Source organism: Oncorhynchus mykiss, chromosome 29 (assembly GCF_057628025.1).
Source record: "Oncorhynchus mykiss isolate SJ-2025 chromosome 29, ASM5762802v1, whole genome shotgun sequence".
NCBI lineage: Eukaryota > Metazoa > Chordata > Actinopteri > Salmoniformes > Salmonidae > Oncorhynchus > Oncorhynchus mykiss.
Genome location: NC_143050.1, coordinates 28,905,928 through 28,929,464, shown reverse-complemented (window position 1 = coordinate 28,929,464; position 23,537 = coordinate 28,905,928). Strand labels below are relative to the sequence as shown.

Sequence of the window (23,537 nt, the reverse complement as noted above, 5' to 3'; positions counted from 1 at the left end):
CAATGTTCAAAACACACCAGAGAGCATATTTTTTCCCCCCACAGATTATCAATAGTTTAAAAAAAACATAGCTGTGGTATAAAACAAGCAGATACTGTATTCCTAGTCGGCAGGGCCACAATTTGGGCAGCATGCGGGCCAAATATAGAACGGCTTGTTGTGGCCATAGACATATAATCCATTGAAGGGTTTTGGAACCTCTTTACCTGCCAATTTGACTGTTAAACTAATGTGTACACTTGCAATGGCTGTCATTGATATATCTTCATCTGGTTTTGGACTCGTGATTTGAACCGGAAAACATGTTGAGGGAGGCACTCCCTTCTCAAATCGAACACTAGCCTAATCTGCTCGGTTGTGTTGTCAACAAAGCAGCATGGTGCATAGTCCAGAAACATACATCTGTTTGAATTTTCAAACTAGTTTTCATTGGGGGACGTTTTTATCAAAAGCATTCACTTTTGCATGTGAAAACACAGAATCCTACTCATTACGGCACGTGATTAATTAGGCCTATATCACGTATGTTTTAGGACCACATTCCTTCTGTTTTTAACCGATTTCGCCTGCTTTGAACTGGACACCTGGCTCACGAACGAATGCAATTTACTTTCAACCGGTGCCTCAAACGTTTACCCGGCCAGATTAATCGAATCCCCTTAATGGCAGCAGTAATGCTCGCAGAGCGCGCAGCCACAGATTGACAGAATTGAATCAAGGGGAAGAGTGTACGAGAAAGAGAAAGCTATGCGTCTTGCTACAATATGTCATTTTTGGAATATAGTAACGTTTAAATGTTGAGTTTGGGGATTTTTTCCACCAAGGCGTGACCGTTTTTGGTGATGGTCTAGCAGATTGCAGTCCGTGGTTGAGACGAGTGTTCCGCTTGATCAAGTCTTGAAGAAACCAGCAGCGTTTTACAACTTGCTTATACAGTGAGTAGACACCAGCCGCACTATTGTTCTTTGCTAACTGGACTAGTACATGGATTTCTCAACCATATCTGCCATAGAACTACACAGCTGATTCAAGTAACCAGCTCGTCTTCAAGCTTTTATAATTTGAATCAGCTGTGTAGTTACAGGGCAAAAGAACATAACGTGCACCCGGAGGGCCCCAGGGCCGAGTTTGGGAAACCCTGGTCTACTAGGCCTATCCTACTGTTAAGATTAGTTTAATTTAAAGGCAAATGGCTAAATTTCAAAACAATCTCTCAATGTAATTAGCATATGAATTGGTCAATTCAATTATTCCAAAGTCGAAATCCTGTAGACCTACGTATTAAATGTGTGCAAAAAAGTAAAGAGGCGAGGCAATGACAAGTCACGTTTTGTATTCATAATTGTAGCCTACACCAAACGAAATAAAATAACACATGTGGCGGCCTCAAGAAGAGTTGACACTGCCAAAGTAAATAATGAGTATTAGGACTTTTCCACAACAGTATTCACCTATTACACTTTCTTCATTTATATCCATTGATAAATGGTAACGCTCTGATTCAGCTTTGCATGTAGTACCTTGAATTCCTCAGATGGAGACTGAAACACATGACTGTCCTCATATAAAACTAAGAATGTAATGCTTGTTTGAAGCAGTAAGATATCAACAATCTGTCTAAATGATCATTTACCTCATGTGTATGTATTAAGGAAATAAGATGTGCCATCTCAAACATACTAAAATATCAATACAATATGAATGTGTCCATTAAAATCATCAAATTCACTCTGATTGACATAATTACTTTTCTAATCAAAATGTCTTATCCTCTTCTGAACACGTGTTATTGTCTGCCACCCTCTTTAGTGTAACTGGCCCTTTGCCAGACAGTTAAAAAGAAATTGAAACACTCATTGGTGTTATTACTAATGATTTGTACTGGTGTTTATTGTTTACCCATTCTGTCTCCTATGGGATTCTAGATTGAGGAGAGAGAGTACAGCATACAATGGCTCACACTGTCTGTTGATGAATACAGAAAATAAATGCATCCAAATTTAAGTTTGGTGCTTATGGTCACCATGAAGGGAGTTATATTAACCATTAGTTCACACGACAGGTAATTGTGTGTAGTATGTATTAGGGGTTTCTACCAAACTGACTTGTTGTGAATAAAAGTCTGAGCGTGATGATGTAGTTCAATGTCAGGGTTGTGGGTCTGATTCCCAGGTGGGACCAATATGGGAAGAAGTACAAAAATGTATATACTCACTACTGTGAGGCCCTCTGGATAAGAGTGAATGCTAAATTACTAAAACATATTTTTTGTATTTTTATGGATAGGCATTTACAATAGTAAAACATATGACTTCTTGAGTTTCTATTGTTAGTATAAAAACAGGACGACAACAAGAAGCAGTGTCATAGTACACCACACCTAAAATATGTACGTTATTTAGACCATTGTGTTAGTGGCGTTAGTGCCCCATTCTCCTTTCCTTCCCCACGCCCCTCCCATATCCTCTCCCCCTCGATCGGACCCTGTTTTCCCAGATCGTCTTTCAGTGAAAACAAACACATACAAATCTATTTGTCGTTTAAGATTAACATCTTCCACTCTGCGGCAGTTTCTTAAAGACTGATATGTTTTGGTTGGCATACAGCAATAGTGATTGAAGAAAAATGAGAGGATTGTTGTTTAAGAAGAACGCCTATATTTTCCATAGAGCGGGGAAAATAACTTGAATCGGGCCAGGATGTAGGATGGTTTTATTTCACAAAACAAGTGCTGGACACAACCCAGCCCAGAGTCTTTGGCTGCAGATCTTGAATGTCATGTTCAGCAGTGGACTGTTGACTTTGTCATGTTTCGTAACGCGACCGAACGGTCAAACTCAATACCCCCAGAAAAACCAGGAATTGTGGACAGCGCTCACACTACTGAGTCACTGAGTCCGTGACATCAGATAGGCGTGTGCAATTGCCCCTTCGCTAAGCCCGGCGTCTAAATGTTTCTGCAACCAACCGCAGCACTCCCAATGGATAGCAACGGTCGTCGAGTTCAACACCTCCGACATGTTCATGTTTAAATCCCATGAAAGCCAGTGAGGGCTATAAAACAGTTTTGCTTTGACTGCATGCTGACATTGACTTCAGAGCCATTCAGCTAGCTACACTGTTACAGATTTTAACCAGGTTCCGGTGAAGCAATTGTAATGACAGTCCACCACAAGATACCCAAGAGTTTCTTGATCAGCCAGGGGTAGTTGTGTTGAATTTAGATGTGTATTAGACACACCGTTTTTTAGATAATTGTGAAGGGATTTCGCCAGCGGTTGAATGGAATTGGGCATTCCGGGAAAATGTTATCGGAGGTTGCAACAGTAACTAAAGGGGGCTGGGCTTAGCGAAGGGTACATTTAAAATACCTCGACTGTGTTCGAATACCAATATACTAACATACTGTATACTACATACTATATACAACTAGTTAATTTTAGTATACTATAAACAAACAGTATTCTTTCAGTTGAGTGTACTTGTGCTTCACCTGTCTACCGGAAGTTTATGCTGTTGCTTTGCAACTTCTTGCTAGTTTGTTAGCATAACAAATACTAGCTAGACATCTTATGACTTCATTGTAGTAACAATGTCCATTGACCGCTAAGAATGACGTGAATAATCAAGTCAATAAATGTTGGGTAGTTAGTTGGATAGCATATTGTAATGAAACAGCAGGGAGCCGGTCTCAAACCCTGGACCTTCGAGCCTGAGGTCCTGCGGCAGGGTAGATTTCCACGCTTATAAACCCAGGGTCTTTACAATATAGTTAATATACTGGCAAGTTTGATGTGTTAGTAGCCAACTAACATTACCGGTACATACAAGCAACTGCTGTAATGCTATGCGGTTCGTAAGGCTGGCGACTGTGGCGTAGCTAACAAATTAACATAACGTGTAACTTCATTTACTTAAAAAGTAATTACTTTATTACGTTGCTCAACATTTTCTTGACATTTGTCATAAAATACATTTTATAGAAAAAGCCATTTGTATCCACTGTAGGTTTTCTCTTTAACCCTAATCAAGCGCACCTGATACTAATAATTACCTGGTTGATAAGCTGAATCAGGTTAGTTACAAGTGGGGTTGGAGCGAAAACCTACAGGAAGGTAGCTCTCCAGGAACAGGGTTGGAGAGCCCTGGTTTAAAGTGACTAGTGATCCATTTATTAATGTGATCAGTGACTGGGTCTCAATGTAGGCAGCAGTCTCTCTGAGTTAGTGATGGCTGTTTAGCAGTCTGATGGCCTTGAGATAGGGGCTGTTTTTCAGTCTCTCGGTCCCAGCTTTGATGCACCTGTACTGACCTCGCCATACGGATGGTAGCGGTGTGAACAGGCAGTGGCTCGGGTGGTTGTTGTCCTTGATTAAAATTTTGGCCGGGTGCTGTAGGCGTCATGGAGGGCAGGTAGTTTGCCCCTGGTGATCAAATCAAATCAAATGTATTTATATAGCCCTTTGTACATCAGCTGATATCTCCAGAGTGCTGTACAGAAACCCAGCCTAAAACCCCAAACAGCAAGCAATGCAGGTGTAGAAGCACGGTGGCTAGGAAAAACTCCCTAGAAAGGACAAAACCTAGGAAGAAACCTAGAGAGGAACCAGGCTATGAGGGGTGGCCAGTCCTCTTCTGGCTCTGCCGGGTAGAGATTATAACAGAACATGGCCAAGATGTTAAAATGTTCATAAATGACCAGCATGGTCAAATAATAATAATCACAGTAGTTGTCGAGGGTGCAGCAAGTCAGCACTCAGGAGTAAATGTCAGTTGGCTTTTCATAGCTGATCATTAAGAGTATCTCTACCACTCCTGCTGTCTCTAGAGAGTTGAAAACAGCAGGTCTGGGACAGGTAGCATGTCCGGTGAACAGGTCAGGATTCCATAGCCGCAGGCAGAACAGTTGAAACTGGAGCAGCAGCACGGCCAGGTGGACTGGGGACAGCAAGGAGTCATCATGCCAGGTAGTCCTGAGACATGGTCCTAGATCTCAGGTCCTCCGAGAGAGAGAAATAAAGAGATAATTAGAGAGAGCATACTTAAATTCACACAGCACACCAGATAAGAAGACCAGAGAAGTACTCCAGATATAACAAACTGACCCTATCCTCCCGACACATAAACGACTGCAGCATAAATACTGGAGGCTGAGACAGGAGGGGTCAGGAGACACTGTGGCCCCATCCGATGATACACCCACTTTGCCAAAGCACAGCCCCCACACCATTAGAGGGATATCTTCAACCACCAACTTACCATCCTGAGACAAGGCCGAGTATAGCCCACAAAGATCTCCGTCACGGCACAACCCAAGGGGGGGCGCCAACCCAGACAGGAAGATCACATCAGTGACTCAACCCACTCAAGTGACACACCCCTCCTAGGGACGGCATGAAAGAGCACCAGTAAGCCAGTGACTCAGCCCCTGTAATAGGGTTAGAGGCAGAGAATCCCAGTGGAAAGAGGGGAACCGGCCAGGCAGAGACAGCAAGGGCGGTTCGTTGCTCCAGAGCCTTTCCGTTAACCTTCACACTCCTGGGCCAGACTACACTCAATCATATGACCCACTGAAGAGATGAGTCTTCAGTAAAGAGTCTGCGTCTCTCAAGTAGGTTGGTAGACTATTCCATAAAAATGGAGCTCTATAGGAGAAAGCCCTGCCTCCAGCTGTTTGCTTAGAAATTCTAGGAACAATTATTAGGCCTGCGTCTTGTGACCGTATCGTACGTGTAGGTATGTACGGCAGGACCAAATCAGAAAGATAGGTAGGAGCAAGCCCATGTAATGCTTTGTAGGTTAGCAGTAAAACCTTGAAATCAGCCCTTGCCTTAACAGGAAGCCAATGTAGGGAGGCTAGCACTGGAGTAATATGATCAAATTTTTTGGTTCTAGTCAGGATTCTAGCAGCCGTATTTAGCACTAACTGAAGTTTATTTAGTGCTTTATCCAGGTAGCCGGAAAGTTGAGCATTGCAGTAGTCTAACCTAGAAGTAACAAAATAATGGATACATTTTTCTGCATAATTTTTGGACAGAAAGTTTCAGATTTTTGCAATGTTGCATAGATGGAAAAAAGTTGTCCTTGAAACAGTCTTGATATGTTCGTCAAAAGAGAGATCAGGGTCCAGAGTAACGCCGAGGTCCTTCACAGTTTTATTTGAGACGACTCTACAACCATCAAGATTAATTGTCAGATTCAACAGAAGATCTCTTTGTTTCTTGGGACCTAGACCAAGCATCTCTGTTTTGTCCGAGTTTAAAAGTAGAACGTTTGCAGCCATCCACTTCCTTATGTCTGAAACACAGGCTTCTAGCGAGGGCAATTTTGGGGCTTTACCATGTTTCATTGAAATGTACAGCTGTGTGTCATCTGCATAGCAGTGAAAGTTAACATTAGGTTTTCGAATGACATCCCCAAAGGTAAAATATATAGTGAAAACAATAGTGGTCCTAAAACGGAACCTTGAGGAACACTGAAATTTACAGTTGATTTGTCAGAGGACAAACCATTCACAGAGACAAACTGATATCTTTCCGACAGATAAGATCTAAACCAGGTCAGAACTTGTCCGTGTAGACCAATTTGGGTTTCCAATCTCTCCAAAAGAATGTGGTGATCGATGGTATCAAAAGCAGCACTAAGGTCTAGGAGCACGAGGACAGATGCAGAGCCTCAGTCTGATGCCATTAAAAGGTAATTTACCACCTTCACAAGTGCAGTCTCAGTGCTATGATGGGGTCTAAAACCAGACTAAAGCATTTCGTATACATTGTTTGTCTTCAGGAAGGCAGTGAGTTGCTGCGCAACAGCTTTTTCTAAATTTTTTGAGAGGAATGGAAGATTCGATAGGCTGATTTCTGGGTCAAGGTTTGGCTTTTTCAAGAGGGGCTTGGTGATGCGTTGTGCAGACCGCACAAACCTTTGGAGAGCCTTGCGGTTGAGGGCGGTGCAGTTGCCGTGATACAGCTCAACAGGATGCTCTCGATTGTGCATCTGTAGAAGTTTGTCAGGGTTTTGGGTGACGAGACAAATGTCTTCAACCTCCTAAGGTTGAAGATGCGCTGTTGTGCCTTCTTCACCACCCTGTCTGTGGAGGTGGACCATTTCAGTTTGTCTGTGATGTGTACGCCGCGGAACTTTCCACATTCTTCACAGCTGTCCCTTCGATGTGGATAGGGGGGTGCTCCCTCTGCTGTTTCCTGAAGTCCACGATCTTCTCCTTTGTTTTGTTGACGTTGAGTGAGAGGTTATTTTCCTGACACCACACTCAGAGTGCCCTCACCTCCTCCCTGTAGGCTGTCTCGTCGTTGTTGGTAATCAAGCCCACTACTGTTGTCGTCTGCAAACTTGATAATTGAGTTGGAGTCGTGTATGGCCACGCAGTCGTGTGTGAACAGGGAGTACAGGAGGGGGCTGAACACGCACCCTTGTTGGGGCCCCAGTGTTGAGGGTCAGCGAAGTGGAGATGTTGTTTCAGGACCCAATTGCACAGGGTGGGGTTGAGACCCAGGACCTCCAGCTTGATGATGAGCTTGAAGGGTACTATGGTATTGAATGCTGAGCTGTCATCAATGAACAGCATTCTTACATAGGTATTCCTCTTGTCCAGATGGGATAGGGCAGTGTGCAGTGTGACAGCGATTGCATCGTCTGTGGACCTGTTGGGGCGGTATGCAAACTGAAGTGGGTCTAGGGTGGCCGGTAAGATGGAGGTGATATGATCCTTGACTAGTCTCTCAAAGCACTTCATGATGACAGAAGTGAGTGCTAGTCATTTAGTTCAGTTATCTTTGCCTTCTTGGGTTCAAGAACAATGCCGTGACGGTGGCACTGTATTATCCTCAAAGCGGGCAAAGAAGGTGTTTAGTTTGTCTGGAAGCGTGATGTCGGTGTCCGTCACTACAGACTGGGGTTCAATCCCAGACTGTGTCACAGCTGGCCGGGAGTCCCGTAGGGTGGCGCACAATTGACCCAGCTTCGCCCGGTTTGGCCAGAGGATTTGCTAGAGCACATTGAGCCAAGAAAAAACCCAACTTCAGTCATCAGTTGAATGGTTTTTCCTCCTACACATTGATGCGTCTGGCTTCCGGGTTAAGCGAGCAGGTTTTGAGAAGCACCGCGGCTTGGCGGGTCATGTTTCAGAGGACGCATGACTCAACCTTAGCCTCTCCCGAGCCCGTTGGTGAGTTGCAGCAATGAGACAAGATCGTACCTACCAATTGGATATCACAAAGAAAAAAAACAACCTAGTTTGTATAATTTTGTATTAATTATTGTGTAGTTTGTATAACTTCTTCGGCGTGATATACTCCTCTGTTATATTCACATTTACTAATCAGGCAGAATACACAGGAAAAATGTGAACTTCTTTTCTTTTTCGGATCTCCCTTGGAGTTTCCAGTTACTATATACACTGAGTTTTTCAAACCGTAGGAACAACTTTTGCCTTCAGAACAGCCTCATTTCGACGGGCATGGACACTACAAGATGTCAAAAGCGTTCGACAGGGATGCTGCTTCCCACAGTTCTGTCAAGTTGGATGGATGTCCTTTGGGTGGTGGACCATTCTTGATACACACAGGAAACTGTTGACTGAAAAAACCCAGGCTGGCATCTACTACCATACCCTGTTCAAAGGCACTTAAGTATTTTCTTGCCCATTCACCCTCTGAATGGCACACATACACAACCCATGTCTCAAATCCTTATTTAGCATGTCTCCTCCCCTTCATCTACACTGATTGAAGTGTATTGAACAAGTGACATCAATAAGGGATTATAGCTTTCACCTGGTCAGTCTATGTCATTGAAAGAGCAGGTGTTCTCAATGCTTTGTATACTCTGTGTATAGTGGGAGAGCAGTCTGTTTCATGGAAGCTCAGAGTTCAAACTTCAAGAATGTAACATAATATTTAGACGGGACAATGGGCTCAAATTCAGCAAATGATATGTTGAGACCTAGAAGAATAGATAAGCTACTATGAATACATATGCAATGGTGGGGATCACAGTACCAGACTCTGGACTTATACTGTATGTTTCGGTTTGTAAGCACACCCTACTTAATGGCAGCGGGCCAGCTTAAGGGTGATGTTCAGTCGGGTTAACTCTTCTCTCATGTTTTTCTAGGGATGAACAGCATGGCAACTTCCCACATTCTCTTCATTTGCCTTCTCCTCATCCTAACAGTTGTGTCGCAGGAGCCGCCAACTTCTGAACAAGGTACTTTTGATTAATGATGAACCAGACCAAACCAGAGGGGCTTTCCTTTCACTGGACAATCAATACAGACCTATCAGATTCCTATAAGTACTTCCTATGCATGTATAATTCGTAGTAAGGACAGTCTTGTATGTACACTATGTAGTATTATATACAGTGCCTTGCGAAAGTATTCGGCCCCCTTGAACTTTGCGACCTTTTGCCACATTTCAGGCTTCAAACATAAAGATATAAAACTGTATTTTTTTGTGAAGAATCAACAACAAGTGGGACACAATCATGAAGTGGAACGACATTTATTGGATATTTCAAACTTTTTTAACAAATCAAAAACGGAAAAATTGTGCGTGCAAAATTATTCAGCCCCTTTACTTTCAGTGCAGCAAACTCTCTCCAGAAGTTCAGTGAGGATCTCTGAATGATCCAATGTTGACCTAAATGACTAATTATGATAAATACAATCCACCTGTGTGTAATCAAGTCTCCGTATAAATGTACCTGCACTGTGATAGTCTCAGAGGTCCGTCAAAAGCGCAGAGAGCATCATGAAGAACAAGGAACACACCAGGCAGGTCCGAGATACTGTTGTGAAGAAGTTTAAAGCCGGATTTGGATACAAAAAGATTTCCCAAGCTTTAAACATCCCAAGGAGCACTGTGCAAGCGATAATATTGAAATGGAAGGAGTATCAGACCACTGCAAATCTACCAAGACCTGGCCGTCCCTCTAAACTTTCAGCTCATACAAGGAGAAGACTGATCAGAGATGCAGCCAAGAGGCCCATGATCACTCTGGATGAACTGCAGAACTACAGCTGAGGTGGGAGACTCTGTCCATAGGACAACAATCAGTCGTATATTGCACAAATCTGGCCTTTATGGAAGAGTGGCAAGAAGAAAGCCATTTCTTAAAGATATCCATAAAAAGTGTCGTTTAAAGTTTGCCACAAGCCACCTGGGAGACACACCAAACATGTGGAAGAAGGTGCTCTGGTCAGATGAAACCAAAATTGAACTTTTTGGCAACAATGCAAAACGTTATGTTTGGCGTAAAAGCAACACAGCTGAACACACCATCCCCACTGTTAAACATGGTGGTGGCAGCATCATGGTTTGGGCCTGCTTTTCTTCAGCAGGGACAGGGAAGATGGTTAAAATTGATGGGAAGATGGATGGAGCCAAATACAGGACCATTCTGGAAGAAAACCTGATGGCGTCTGCAAAAGACCTGAGACTGGGACGGAGATTTGTCTTCCAACAAGACAATGATCCAAAACATAAAGCAAAATCTACAATGGAATGGTTCAAAAATAAACATATCCAGGTGTTAGAATGGCCAAGTCAAAGTCCAGACCTGAATCTAATCGAGAATCTGTGGAAAGAACTGAAAACTGCTGTTCACAAATGCTCTCCATCCATACTCACTGAGCTCGAGCTGTTTTGCAAGGAGGAATGGGAAAAAATTTCAGTCTCTCGATGTGCAAAACTGATAGAGACATACCCCAAGCGACTTACAGCTGTAATCGCAGCAAAAGGTGGCGCTACAAAGTATTAACTTAAGGGGGCTGAATAATTTTGCACGCCCAATTTTTCAGTTTTTGGTTTTGTTACAAAAGTTTGAAATATCCAATAAATGTCGTTCCACTTCATGATTGTGTCCCACTTGTTATTGATTCTTCACAAAAAAAATACAGTTTTATATCTTTATGTTTGAAGCCTGAAATGTGGCAAAAGGTTGCAAAGTTCAAGGGGGCCGAATACTTTCGCAAGGCACTGTACATAGGTGAGAACCAGGATGAAAGTAACTTAGTTTTTTCCCTAATTACTTAGATCGATAAAGCTAGAGACACCATATTTTATGACAAACAACACTTATCATGACAAACAACTTACAGTATATATGTCCTCTACCATAAGCAACTATAATTTCTTCTTTAGGGTAAATTAGTTTAAATGAAATAGACCAAGACCAGAGCTACTGCAATGTTACTTTTGTAACTTCTAGTGGGGCGAGAGTAACACAGCCTTGGGGTGGAAGTGACAGCTTGTGAAAAGTGCACAATATCTTATGCACATGTCTTATCCCCATGTTTCTGGTTTGTAATGCTCATTACTTTCGACAAATGTACTATCAGACATCATTTCATGTGTTGATTTGAATAAAAAGGTTAAAGGTTAGAAGTGTATGAAAATGAACCTTGCAACAACATCTCAATGTTGCTGCAATCAATCATAATATTTTTGACGTACAATATTAATCAGACTAAAAGGAATCACATAATGGCTGTATTAATCATCATTTCCTAATCTCACTTTAATGGGAATGTAGAAAGAGATGTTTCACCATTTTAAATGACTATTCATGCATAGCCCTACCAATCAGGTGTGCTCCAGCTGTCCTTGTCGTGTGCACTCCTCGTGTCTTGATAGAATAAAACATTTTTATTTTCTTCACAAAACTCATCATGCTTATCACATTTCCATGGCTTGACACAAGGTAATTGACCCACATAATCATAAATATGTATATATTTTTAACCACTAACTTGTTGATTTAAAGCTTGTGAGAAGTGGATCCATCCAGTCAATTTATTAAAGCATAATTCTAATGTCATATAATGTTCAAACATTCAGTCACTTGTTGATATCTTGCTAACATTATAAAAGCAATATGAACTGTCCTTAAACAGTTCATTCTATTTTATTCCAGGTTCATCAGTTAACATTGTTACTTTCGTCCCACCCCTTTCTCCTGTAACTTCTCCCAGGCTAACACCCAAGACTAGCTAGCATGACACTTGAAATCTATACTGTCATTTATCCACTAGATGGTTTAAGAAAGTGACATGTTTGGAACCTTAACCTCTCAATGTTGTTTTTCCTCATTTGGCGTGATGTATTTAATAAATGGCCTCCCGAAGAACATGGAGGCCAGTGGTTATTTAGAGAGTGTTCAAGCTTCATCAATCCGCTGCCTTGGCTGTCAGGGGAGCACGCTTCGTCCCCCTCCCCATTAAAACAGCCATTTCCTATCTCCGTCCCTACTATTACCCAGCAGCTGTGCAAACACAACCCTCTCTTTCCCTTTGATTAAAGTCATGATGAATGTTTGGACTTTTCAGTCCTAACGTGGAGAGAGTAATTCATGATAGTTTCCAAAAATGAATGTGCGTCTAAAATAAATATACAGCAAGCATTTACCTGTTCTGTTTTGTTCAAGAAATGAAGTGAATTACATGTGCAATGTGCCATTTCCCCATTTATGTTAGAGGAAAGCTTGAGTGAAGGACATCTGATATATACTGTACTTATGTGGGCACTTTAAAGCAGTAGCTGCAACCAAGGTATTCTCCTTCAATTGAACAGATTTAAAGCACTGAGGTAAAACCTTGGATTATAAAGCTTTTCTTTCTGTTTGTGCCCCCACCTCCTGCACCTCCCACCGATTTATCTCAGACAATAACCTCTTAGGCTGGAGTACTGATGATTTTCAGAAAAAAGTGTCAATTAAATTTGTCTGGGATCTTAAATTCTTTCAACTATTCTGACAGAGTGAAGTAACACTTACTGGAAACAGAGGAACTTTGTCGAAGCAGCAAAGCCTACACAAATCGGACAAAACAGACTCACGTTAGAGGGAAAGACTGCTCAATCAGTCATCGCTAAAGAGCTCTAATATAAAGTGTATAATGTTACGTAACATGAAGAAACACTTATGAAAATGTGACTTCACTCACCATAAAGGTGAACCACCTAGGAATAAAACTTCCTGCACTCAAACTTTGTTCATTCAACACTCTTGAATGAAGGGGGCCTCTGAATATCTAAACCGTTTCCCACAGTGCACTACTCACTGCTCCCACACTGCCCCTTCAGAATTCCTGGGAATCCAGTTCCTGGAAAGCACTCGATGTGCAGCGTGCCCCGTGCAACACTATGTGCCCATACGTGCATGCTTATTTAAAGAACATGCTCTAACATATTGTATTAGTCTGTATAATACACTAAACACAGTGCCATCGCATTATCATAAAACATGTTGCGTTTTCACAACTGCTATATTCAATTATTTATGTAACATTTAAACCAGAGTGTGTAATTAAATCATTCATACTGTATATCTGTGATCTAGTCCTCTGAGAGTTAACTGTGTGCCAGACAGTTACAGTATAATGATACCCCCTGGTGTGTAGGGGAGAACCGGGACAAAAGTAACACATAGAATGACATACATTTTCTCAGATAACTAACTTCTGCGTTAAGTTGTCATGTTCCTAAAGTGGAGGACGAGCTCCCTGTTAAAAAAACAGCCCAGCCCAACCATGTTTCACAGAGTTAAACAAAGTGGTTTTGAGCCATTGAAGGAGTAAAAAAAACAGACCCGGAAGGGTTTTTCATTTGTAGAGTTTAAGGCAATAGCACCATCCCTTTCATCTGTATAGATAGGATATGTCAGTGACATTGTAGAGAGATAATAGGGAATTTGCCTCTATAAAGCATCCAGTTCTAGCACTCCTTGCATGTGTACTCTACAGGCATTTAGAAGCCCCTTGATTAAAATAGACATTTCCTCCCACCGTACCTCCTATTTGACAGCAGCCGATCAAACACAACGCTCTCTTTCCTTTGATTAGTCAGGATGAATGTTTTGACATTTCAGTCCTAATGTGAGAGATTTTACGTTATTAAAGGCAATTAAATGTACTCTGCACTGCAGGGATGTCAGGGGAAACGGGTTGTAATGGAAAAGAGTTCACCTTCCAGTGACTGGAAATACTAGAATAACTGGAACTCAAAAGTGTATGTTTTCTTGGAAAGTGTGTTTTGAAGTTAGAGCTTCAACGTTTTGTTGGAGCCAGTGATATCTGCTGCGCACCTTTGCTTCTGTGAAAACTAGCGACCTGAACTTGGCGAACACTAATCAAACAGCACTCACTCACGTCCACATTCAAGAACATTCACAAGTACTCACATATATATTTACACGTGCACATTTACATTCAGAAAATATTGGGTAAGTCAAAATGGGGACTGGATGTAGAGTCTCAATTTCTGCATAGCACGCACACACACACACACACACCACTAGTCCCTGAATCCTAATCAGTCACAGGAAATGTACCTAGTATGAAACCCTTAAGCGTTGCCAGGTGTTGGATAGATTTTTCCTCTTAATTCTAAGGGAGTTCCTGGGAGGAAAGGATCTGGTAAACAGGTTATTTTTAACCTTTGTGCCCCCTTCCCCCCTTGTTGAGCTGCTAACCAAGCCAGTGGTATGCATCACTCCTCAGAAGAGCAATACACCGTTGAAGCTGCCATCTCCCTAGGCGCCAGGGCCCTTCAATCAGCTGTTGTGCTGTCCCACTCATCGGTGTTGATGTGGCAGACTGACAGCTCTTGCCAGTGTCATTATGGGAGATGGTACTTAAGTCACTCCTCAGGGCTGTGAACAGACAAGAGTGTTTACCTTAAGCGCCCCTCTCCCCGAGGACACATTAGTATAATCATTTAATATAGCACAGACAGACCAGGACAGCACTTACCTGTTATAAACAAGATAGGAATGGTAAATTATCATTCTACAGCTTATTTATTGGTTCCTTTATTATCTCAATGAGCAGAAGGTAACAAGATAAGCAATATTACAACGTTTTCATGTGTAGAGGTAGTAATTGGCTTCTGAGAAAATCATTCCAATTGAGCAGTTTAATTAGGAATTTAATTGTCCGCTGTCATTTCCTGCAGAAACAGAAGATATCTGAAGAGTAGTGTCCATTACTGTGAGTAGAGGTTTCACACCTTGTACTATGTAGTTCTGAGAACCGGTAACGGAGAGGATTTACCAGAAAGTCCCGTGGGCAGTATAGTCTGGCTGACAATTTGAAGGTCTACGGATACTTCCAGGAAAACACAGCTGTCCGCCCTGTGGCTATTACACATGAAGAGCAGCTCAGCCCCGTAAATGGTTTCTATATACAGCAACGGGCGTAGTTCAACTTGACTGGGTGTGTGTCATTTTAGGATAATTAAAAATGGGCGCAAAGTTAATGTTTAAGTTAGAGTTTTGACTGTTTGCAAGCCTTATAGACTGTGTGTGCTCACCTCTCTCTTTCTCACGCTCTCCCTCTCAGCCCTGCCCCAGATCCGCCCCCAGATCACTGGCTGTGTCTCCCATGACATGAACACGTTCCGCTGCAGATGGAATGTCGGAACATTCCAGAACCTCACAGAGCCCGGAGACCTGCGGATGTTCTACTACATCAATAACAAGAAGTGAGAGAAAGAAGAGTTTGTTCACTGATAGGCCAATTCATTTTTCTTGTGAAATCATTTGTAGTTATTAGCCGTATGTGAGTCTCTTCCTCTTACCTACATGTCAGGTGCATGATGTTAGTCTTTCTTCCAATCAGCACACTATTAAACCCCCCATGTTGTCTCCCCATGCCTACAGCATATCTCCCAAAGAGTGGAGTGAGTGTCCTAACTACATGGCTGACAGGATAGACGAGTGCTTCTTCAATGAAAGCTACACGAAGGTCTGGATAACCTACAGTGTCCAACTCCGCTCTGGCGATCAGGATAATCTCTATGACGAGGTCATCTTCACTGTGGAAGACATCGGTGAGCCTGGCCTCTTACCCCCTAAACCATAGTTACCTATACAGTGCTTTCAGAAAGTGTTCACAACCCCTTGACTTTTTCCACATTTTGTTGCATTACAGCCTGAATTTAAAAAATGAAATACTGAATTTTATATATCACTATTACACAAAATAAAGAAAAACCCTTGAATGAGTAGGTGTTCTAAAACTCTTGACTGGTTGTGTGTGTGTGATATATATTTCAGAACACCTACTCGTTCAAGGGTTTTGCTTTATTTTTACTATTTTCTACATTGTAGAATAATAGTGAAGACATCAAAACCATGAAATAACACATATGGAAACATGTAGTAACCAAAAAACTAATCAAAATATCTTATGAGATTCTTCAAATAGCCACCTTTTGCCTTGGTGACAGCTTTGCACACTCTTGGCATTGAAGTCATAAACAGCTCAATGCTTGAAGCACAGCGACGAGCTGCTGGCAAAACGCACGAAAGTGCTGTTTGAATGAATGCTTACGAGCCTGCTGGTGCCTACCACCGCTCAGTCAGACTGCTCTAGCAAATCATAGACTTAGTTATAACATAATAACACACAGAAATACAAGCATTAGGTCATTAATATGGTCGAATCCGGAAACTATCATCTCGAAAACAAGACGTTTATTCTTTCAGTGAAATACAGAACCATTCTGTATTTTATCTAACGGGTAGAATCCATAAGTGTAAATATTCCTGTTACATGGCACAACTTTCAATGTTATGTCATAATTACGTAAAATTCTGCCGTGCAATGAACGCAAAAGTAGTGAGACTATTTCACCTGGTTAATATTGCCTGCTAACCTGGATTTCTTTTAGCAAAATATGCAGGTTTAAAAATATATACTTCTGTGTATTGATTTTAAGAAAGGCATTGGTGTTTATGGTTAGGTACGTTGATGCAACGATTGTGCTTTTTTCGCAAATGAGCTTTTGTTAAATCATCCCCCGTTTGGCCAAGTTGGCTGTCTTTGTTAGGAAGAAATAGTCTTCAGAGTTCACAACGAGCCAGGTTAGCAGGCAATATTAACTAAATATGCAGGTTTAAAAATATGTACTTGTGTATTGATTTTAAGGCATTGATGTTTATGGTTAGGTACACATTGGAGCAAGGACCGTCCTTTTTCGCGAATACGCACCGCATCGATTATATGCAACGCAGGACACGCTAGATAAACTAGTAATATCATCAACCATGTGTAGTTAACTAGTGATTATGATTGATTGATTTTTTTTATAAGATAAGTTTAATGCTAGCTCGTAACTTACCTTGGCTTCTTACTGCATTTGCGTAACAGGCAGCCTCCTCGTGGAGTGCAATGTAATCAGGTGGTTAGAGCGTTGGACTAGTTAACTGTAAGGTTGGAAGATTGAATCCCCGAGCTGACAAGGTACACATCTGTCATTCTGCCCCTGAACAAGGCAGTTAATCCACCGTTCCTAGGCCGCCATTGAAAATAAGAATGTGTTTTTAACTGACTTGCCTAGTTAAATGAAGGATAAATATATGTGTAAAAAATAATAATAATAAAAAATAAATTAAAAATCGGTGTCCAAAAATACTTGAAATTGGCTATTCCGATTAATCAGTCGACCTCTAGTTAAGACACTTGCCAGTTGGTCCGCGCATGCTTTGAGTACACGTCCTGGTAATCCGCCTGGCCCCACGGCTTTGTGAATGTTGACCTGTTTTAAAGGTCTTGCTCACATTGGCTACGAAGAGCGTTATCGCACAGTCGTCCAAACAGCTGATGCTCTAATGCATGCTTCAGTGTTGCTTGCCTCGAAGCAAGCATAAAATGCATATAGCTCGTCTGGCAGGCTTACTGGGCAGCGCACGACTGGATTTCCCTTTGTAGTCCGTAATAGTTTTTAAACCCTGACACATCCGACGAGAGTCAGAGCCGGTGTAGTGGGATCCAGTCTTAATCCTGTATTGAAGCTTTGCATGTTTGATGGTTCGTCTGAAGGCGTTGCGGGATTTCTTATAAGCGTCTGGATTAGTGTCCCGCTCCTTGAAAGTGGCAGCTCTAACCTGTAGCTTGATGCGGATGTCGTCTGTAATCCAAGGCTCCTGGTTGGGTACGTACAGTCACTGTGGGGACAACGTCGTCGATGCACTTATTGATGAAGCCGATGATTGAGGTGGTATACTCCTCAATGTCCTTGGATGAATCCCGGAACGTATTCCAGGCTAATAAAACAGTCCTGTAGCATAGCATCCGCGACATCTGACCACTTCTGTATTGAGCGAGTCACTTACTTTTTGCTTGTATACAGGAATCACGAGGATAGAATTATGGTCAGATGTGCCAAATGGAGGGCGAGAGAGAGCTTTGTATGCGTCTCTGTGTGGAGAAAAGGTGGTCTAGAGTTTTCTCCATCTTTTCTTCACGCAAATGACGGGGATTTGGGCCTGTTCCCAAGAAAGCAGTATATCCTTTGTGTCAGACTCGTTAAAGAAAAAAATCTTTGTCTAGTTCGAGGTGAGTAATCGCTGTTCTGATGTCCAGAAGTTATTTTCAGTCATAAGAGACGGTAGCAGCAACATTATGTACAAAATAGGTTACAAACAACGCAAAAAAATTAACAAAATAGCACCGTTGGTTAGGAGCCCGTAAAACGGCAGCCATCTCCTCCGGCGCCATTCTTAAGATCTTGGCTTGCATTTTGACTCAAAGTGATCTTGACGTTAACAAGTAACATCAATGAAGGATCATTGCTTTCACCTGTATTCCCCTGGCTTCCTATGTTATGGAAAGAGCAGGTGAACTTAATGATTTGTATACTCTGTGTGTGTAAAATATATATATATATATATATGTGGACACCCCTTCAAATGAGTGGATTTGGCTATTTCAGGCACACCCGTTGCTGACAGGTGTATGAAATCGAGCACACAGCCATGCAATCTCCATAGACAAACATTGGCAGTAAATTGGCCTTACTGAAGAACTTGTGACTTTCAGCGTGGCACCGTCCTAGGATGCCACCTTTCCAAAAAGTAAATTCATCAAATTTCTGCTCTGCTAGAGCTGCCCCAGTCAACCGTAAGTGCTGTGCTGCTATTGTGAAGTGGAACATCTAGGGCCAACAATGGCTCAGCCGTGATGTGGTAGGCCACACAAGCTCACAGAACAGGACCGCTGAGTGCTGTGCATAGTGTGTAAAAATTGTCTGTCCTCGGTTGCAAAACTCACTACGGAGTTCCAAACTGCCTCTGGAAGCAACGTCAGCACAATAACTGTTCTTTGGGAGCTTCGTGAAATGGGTTTCCATGGCCCGAGCAGCTGCACACAAGCCTAAGATCACCATGCGCAATCCCAGTTGTCGGCTGAAGTGGTGTAAAGCTTGCTGCCATTGGACTCTGGAGCAGTGGAAACGCATTCTCTGGAGTGATGAATCACGCTTCACCATCTGGCTGTCCAACAGACGAATCTGGGTTTGGCGGATGCCAGAAGAACGCTAACCTGCCCGAATGCATTTTGCCAACTGTAAAGTTTGGTGGAGGAGGAGTAATAGTATGGGCTGCTTTTCATGGTTCAGGCCCCTTAGTTCCAGTGAAGGAAAAACTTAACTCTACAGCATACAATGACATTCTAGACGATTCTGTGCTTCCAAATTTGTGGCAACAGTTTGGGGTAGGCCCTTTCCTGTTTTAGCATGACAATGCCCCATGCACAAAGCGAGGTCCATACAGGAATGGTTTGTCGAGGTCGGTGTGGAATAACTTTACTGCCCTGCACATAGCCCTGACCTCAACCCCATCAAACACCTTTGGGATGAATTGGAACGCTGACTGCGAGCCAGGCCTAATCGCCCAACCTCACTAATGCTCTTGTGGCTGAATAGAAGCAAGTCACTGCATCAATGTTTCAACATCTAGTGGAAAGCCTTCCCAGAAGAGTGGAGGCTGTTATAGCAGCAAAGCGGGGACCAAATCCATATTAATGCCCATGATTTTGGAATGAGATGTTCGACGAGCTGGTGTCCACATATTTTTGGTCATGCAGTGTGTGTGTACAGTATATACAGTATATTGCCTAGTTGTGTAGATATATTGAATTTTGTATGTGCCGTTCAGCATTTCAAGTGATGAACCAACTAATGTTTTCCAGTGGAACCAGACCCTCCAATAGCGCTGAACTGGACCCTGCTGAATGTGGGTCTAACCGGGAGCCACTTTGACATCATGGTGAGCTGGGAGCCGCCACACTCTGCAGACGTGTCTATGGGCTGGATGACGCTACAATACGAGGTGCAGTACCGTGAGGTCAATTCAACACTGTGGAGGATGGTGAGTCTACACCCTAGCAGTTAGCTGACTAGTGGTGGCTTTTCTGCATGATAAATTAGCAAGACATTCTACTGCACTGATGGATAAAGTAACACAAGCATTTCACTGCACCTGCCAGAAGACCTGCAAATCTGTGTATGCATTCAATTAACTTTGATTTGATTACCCTTCCATGAGGACTCTGACTCTTTTGGTGAAACTGTTGCAGATCCCACCATTGTGACATTTCAGAATCTTTACATAGGGCTCTATTCAATCCGTATCGAGGAAGTTCAGCATTACAGCATGGTTTAAATTCCCGCGTTAGCGGAGACTGCATTCACGGTAAACGGTGTATATTGTCAGCTAAATCCTAAATGACCTTACCATTTCTATCACGCAATCTGCAACGCTTCAGCGACACAGATTGAATAGATTCCTAAATGTAGTTTTCAGTGCTCTTATACACCTTCATCTGGACAGACCTGCTAAGACTGCTGTCCATGTAATTTTGACATGACCAAGTTTTACTGCACTATTTTAAAAGTACCTAATAATCAAGTCTTATGCCTCCTTCTCCCACGTTGTAATTTAGAACAGACAGCCTCTTTCCCACTCTGTCCTCATTCTCCCCCTTTCATGTTATCTCCCTCCATGCAAGGGAACATGAGTCTAATCTTGCGGGTAATCTACCAAAGTGACATACCAAGGTTCTACTGCTTTCGTTGATTCAGGTCCTTATATGGATGAAGCATGCCGGTGTAAGTTGTCTCGCCTGCTGTGTGGGTGCTATTCACCAACTTACTGGTGTGAAACCTGTCTGTTTTGACTGCACCCCCTAGGTGAACCTTGAGAAGGGGAGGCAGCGGTCGCTGTACGGGCTGCGCACCAACACAGATCACGAGGTCAGGGTGAGGTGCAAGACGCTGGCATCCCGTAATTTTGGGGAATTCAGCGACCCCATAGTCATACACATCCCCACTAAAGGTACTGACATGTATAGTTTTTATATACTGTCAAATAGAATGTAACATGTTATAACATATGATGTCTCTGTTTTGAATCATATTAATTGCCTTCTATATATGTGTGCTCAGAGTCCCGATTTCCAGTTACTGTCCTGCTTGTCTTTGCTGCCTTGGGTTTAGCAGTCATCCTAATACTGGTCATCTATTCCCAGCAACAGAAGTAAGATATTTACTTTTGCCTGTTACTGTCTTAACATAATATGTTCAACCTCTTCAGATAAATATGAAGTCTTATGCAACATGTGTGCCTGTTAATAACTATTCCTCTATCTTCAAGGTTGATGATGATTCTCCTGCCTCCAATTCCTGGTCCCAAAATCAAAGGAATCGACCCTGAGCTCTTCAAGGTATTAATTTGACACAATTTTTAAAAATCAGGGAGACAATATGAAGTACCAGCGAGGTTGTAATAGATGTATGTTTCCCCTTTAAACTAACTCTGAGGTATTATGTTGTTGTCCATATAGAAAGGTAAGTTGGCTGAGCTGACCTCCATCCTGGGCGACCACCCTGACCTGAGGCCAGAGCTGTACTGTGAAGACCCCTGGGTGGAGTTCATCGAGCTGGACATGGAGGAGCCCAACGACAGGCTGACTGAGCTGGACACACAGTGCTTGATGGACCGCACGCCCTCCTCAGACTGTCCCCCTCTCACCATTGGCTTCGGAGATGACGACTCTGGCCGGGCCAGCTGCTGTGACCCTGATCTGCCTGAACCAGAGGCCTTTCCCCTCTCCAACACCAGCCCCAGCCTGGAGCCCTCTGGTGCCAGCACTGAGGCCAGCTCCCCAGTCCAGACCCCCACCAAAGGGATGACTCTCTGGGCTGTCCCTGGCAGGGAGGACCTCTATACCCAGGTGAGCGAGGTGAGACCCACTGGCGAAGTGCTGCTGATGCCTGAGGAGCAGAGCAAGGTTGAGAAGGATGCAGAGGAGAAGGCTAAGGAGGGAAAGGAGAAAGAGAAGCCGAGGAAGGAGTTTCAGCTGCTGGTGGTGAATGCTGACGGGGGAGGTTACACCACAGAGTTAGACGCTGGGAAGATGAGTGCCAAACTCCCCACTGGGAGAGGCAGCCAGCCTGCCCCAACAGAGGATAGTAGGCTTGTGCAGGGACAGCCCTTTGGGGAGTACCAGAGCCTGTACTTTGAGGCTGAAATGCCCCCCATCCCACCTGCCTCGCCCGTTTCCTCACTGCTCCCTCTCTCTGTCTACACCATGGTGGAGGGAGTGGACAGGCAGAACAGCCTCCTTCTGAAGCCCAGCCCCCCACCTGCACCCCAGCCAGTCCTAACCAAGCTGCCCCTTCCTACACCTACACCAGAGGGGTACCTGACCCCTGACCTACTAGGAAATGTTACACCGTAACTCAGAGGTGTAGAGACGATGCTATTGCACACAGATCAGAAGTGGCATTGGAATTCAGTGACTATAAATCAAAGAGTAGGGTGCCAAATGGTATACCTCCAAAAATGAGGGAGGTTCCCCTGCCTGCCCCACCTCTTATCCTTCCTTCTCCCAACATGACCGCTACAGACATTTTGAGGTTTGGTAAGAAGGATGGGGAGGTCAGGAGAGGGGTTTGTTCTTCAAGGTCTGAACTGATGTGCCACACCTGTCTGCTAACACCTTAACTGAGAAAACAAAGGATATAGAAGGACAAGAAGGGATTATGGTCTCTCATAGGAGCTGGCTGTATGAAATATCTTAACATATTACTAATATTTTTGAAGAACATTATCTATAAGTTACTTTAATTGCCAGCACAAGATACATATAGTTAACTTAGTGGTGTTGATAATGTTTACAATAATCCCAATTATTGGTTCTTACAACTGAAAAGTATTTACAGATCGGAATATTGTCAAAAGGGAAACATTTGGTAAACAAGTGGGAATACACCATCTGTGTTCTGCCGATTGACTGTGGCTTCTCAACCAGTCTATAAGAGTAGGTCATTGTTGTTTTTCCATATATACACAAATGTGTTTTATAAAAAAGTATATATTTTTTCTGCTTACCATGATGTACGCTTACAAAAAGGGGACTATCAAATGAGTGTCAGATGATCCTTCTGGGGAACTGGAAATGGTAATGGTTCTTCACTGTACAGCTATAATGTTATAAATAAACATATGTCACATTAAAACTGTACTGATTCCATTCATTTCATGTAGTACTAATGCTTTGAGTTGTAGCCAATGGACTAGGCTCCATTTGATTTCACAGCGTCAAATGAATCTAAGATCCGTAGAATTTAAATGAATTTTAAAGTAGCCACCCATCAGGATTGTGTTATCTTTAGTGATAGAGGGAGAGAGACCAGTCATGAGCAGATGAACATGAATGACAGACCTCATTCACCTGC

The 23,537-nt window shown here is 42.8% G+C and overlaps 1 protein-coding gene across 2 annotated transcripts; it reads left to right on the top strand.

Moving 5' to 3' along the window:
* Positions 1-636: 636 nt before the first annotated feature.
* On the top strand, positions 637-23,318 carry ghr (growth hormone receptor). 2 transcript variants are annotated; one of them, NM_001124731.1, is given in 9 exon segments: positions 704-935; positions 9,133-9,225; positions 15,356-15,497; positions 15,676-15,845; positions 19,988-20,166; positions 20,988-21,132; positions 21,243-21,333; positions 21,451-21,520; positions 21,641-23,318. In NM_001124731.1, coding segments are annotated over 8 exon segments (1,785 nt in total). In that variant the 5' UTR covers positions 704-935; positions 9,133-9,134; the 3' UTR covers positions 22,538-23,318.
* Positions 23,319-23,537: the final 219 nt, after the last annotated feature.

Excerpts from the sequence above, each read along its gene's own strand:
- ghr (XM_021590219.3), top strand. The coding sequence starts at position 15,403 with ATGAACACGTTCCGCTGCAGATGGAATGTCGGAACATTCCAGAACCTC. Across the intron at positions 15,498-15,675 it reads TACTACATCAATAACAAGAA|CATATCTCCCAAAGAGTGGA; the intron begins GTGAGAGAAAGA and ends CCATGCCTACAG. Across the intron at positions 21,133-21,242 it reads CATACACATCCCCACTAAAG|AGTCCCGATTTCCAGTTACT; the intron begins GTACTGACATGT and ends ATGTGTGCTCAG.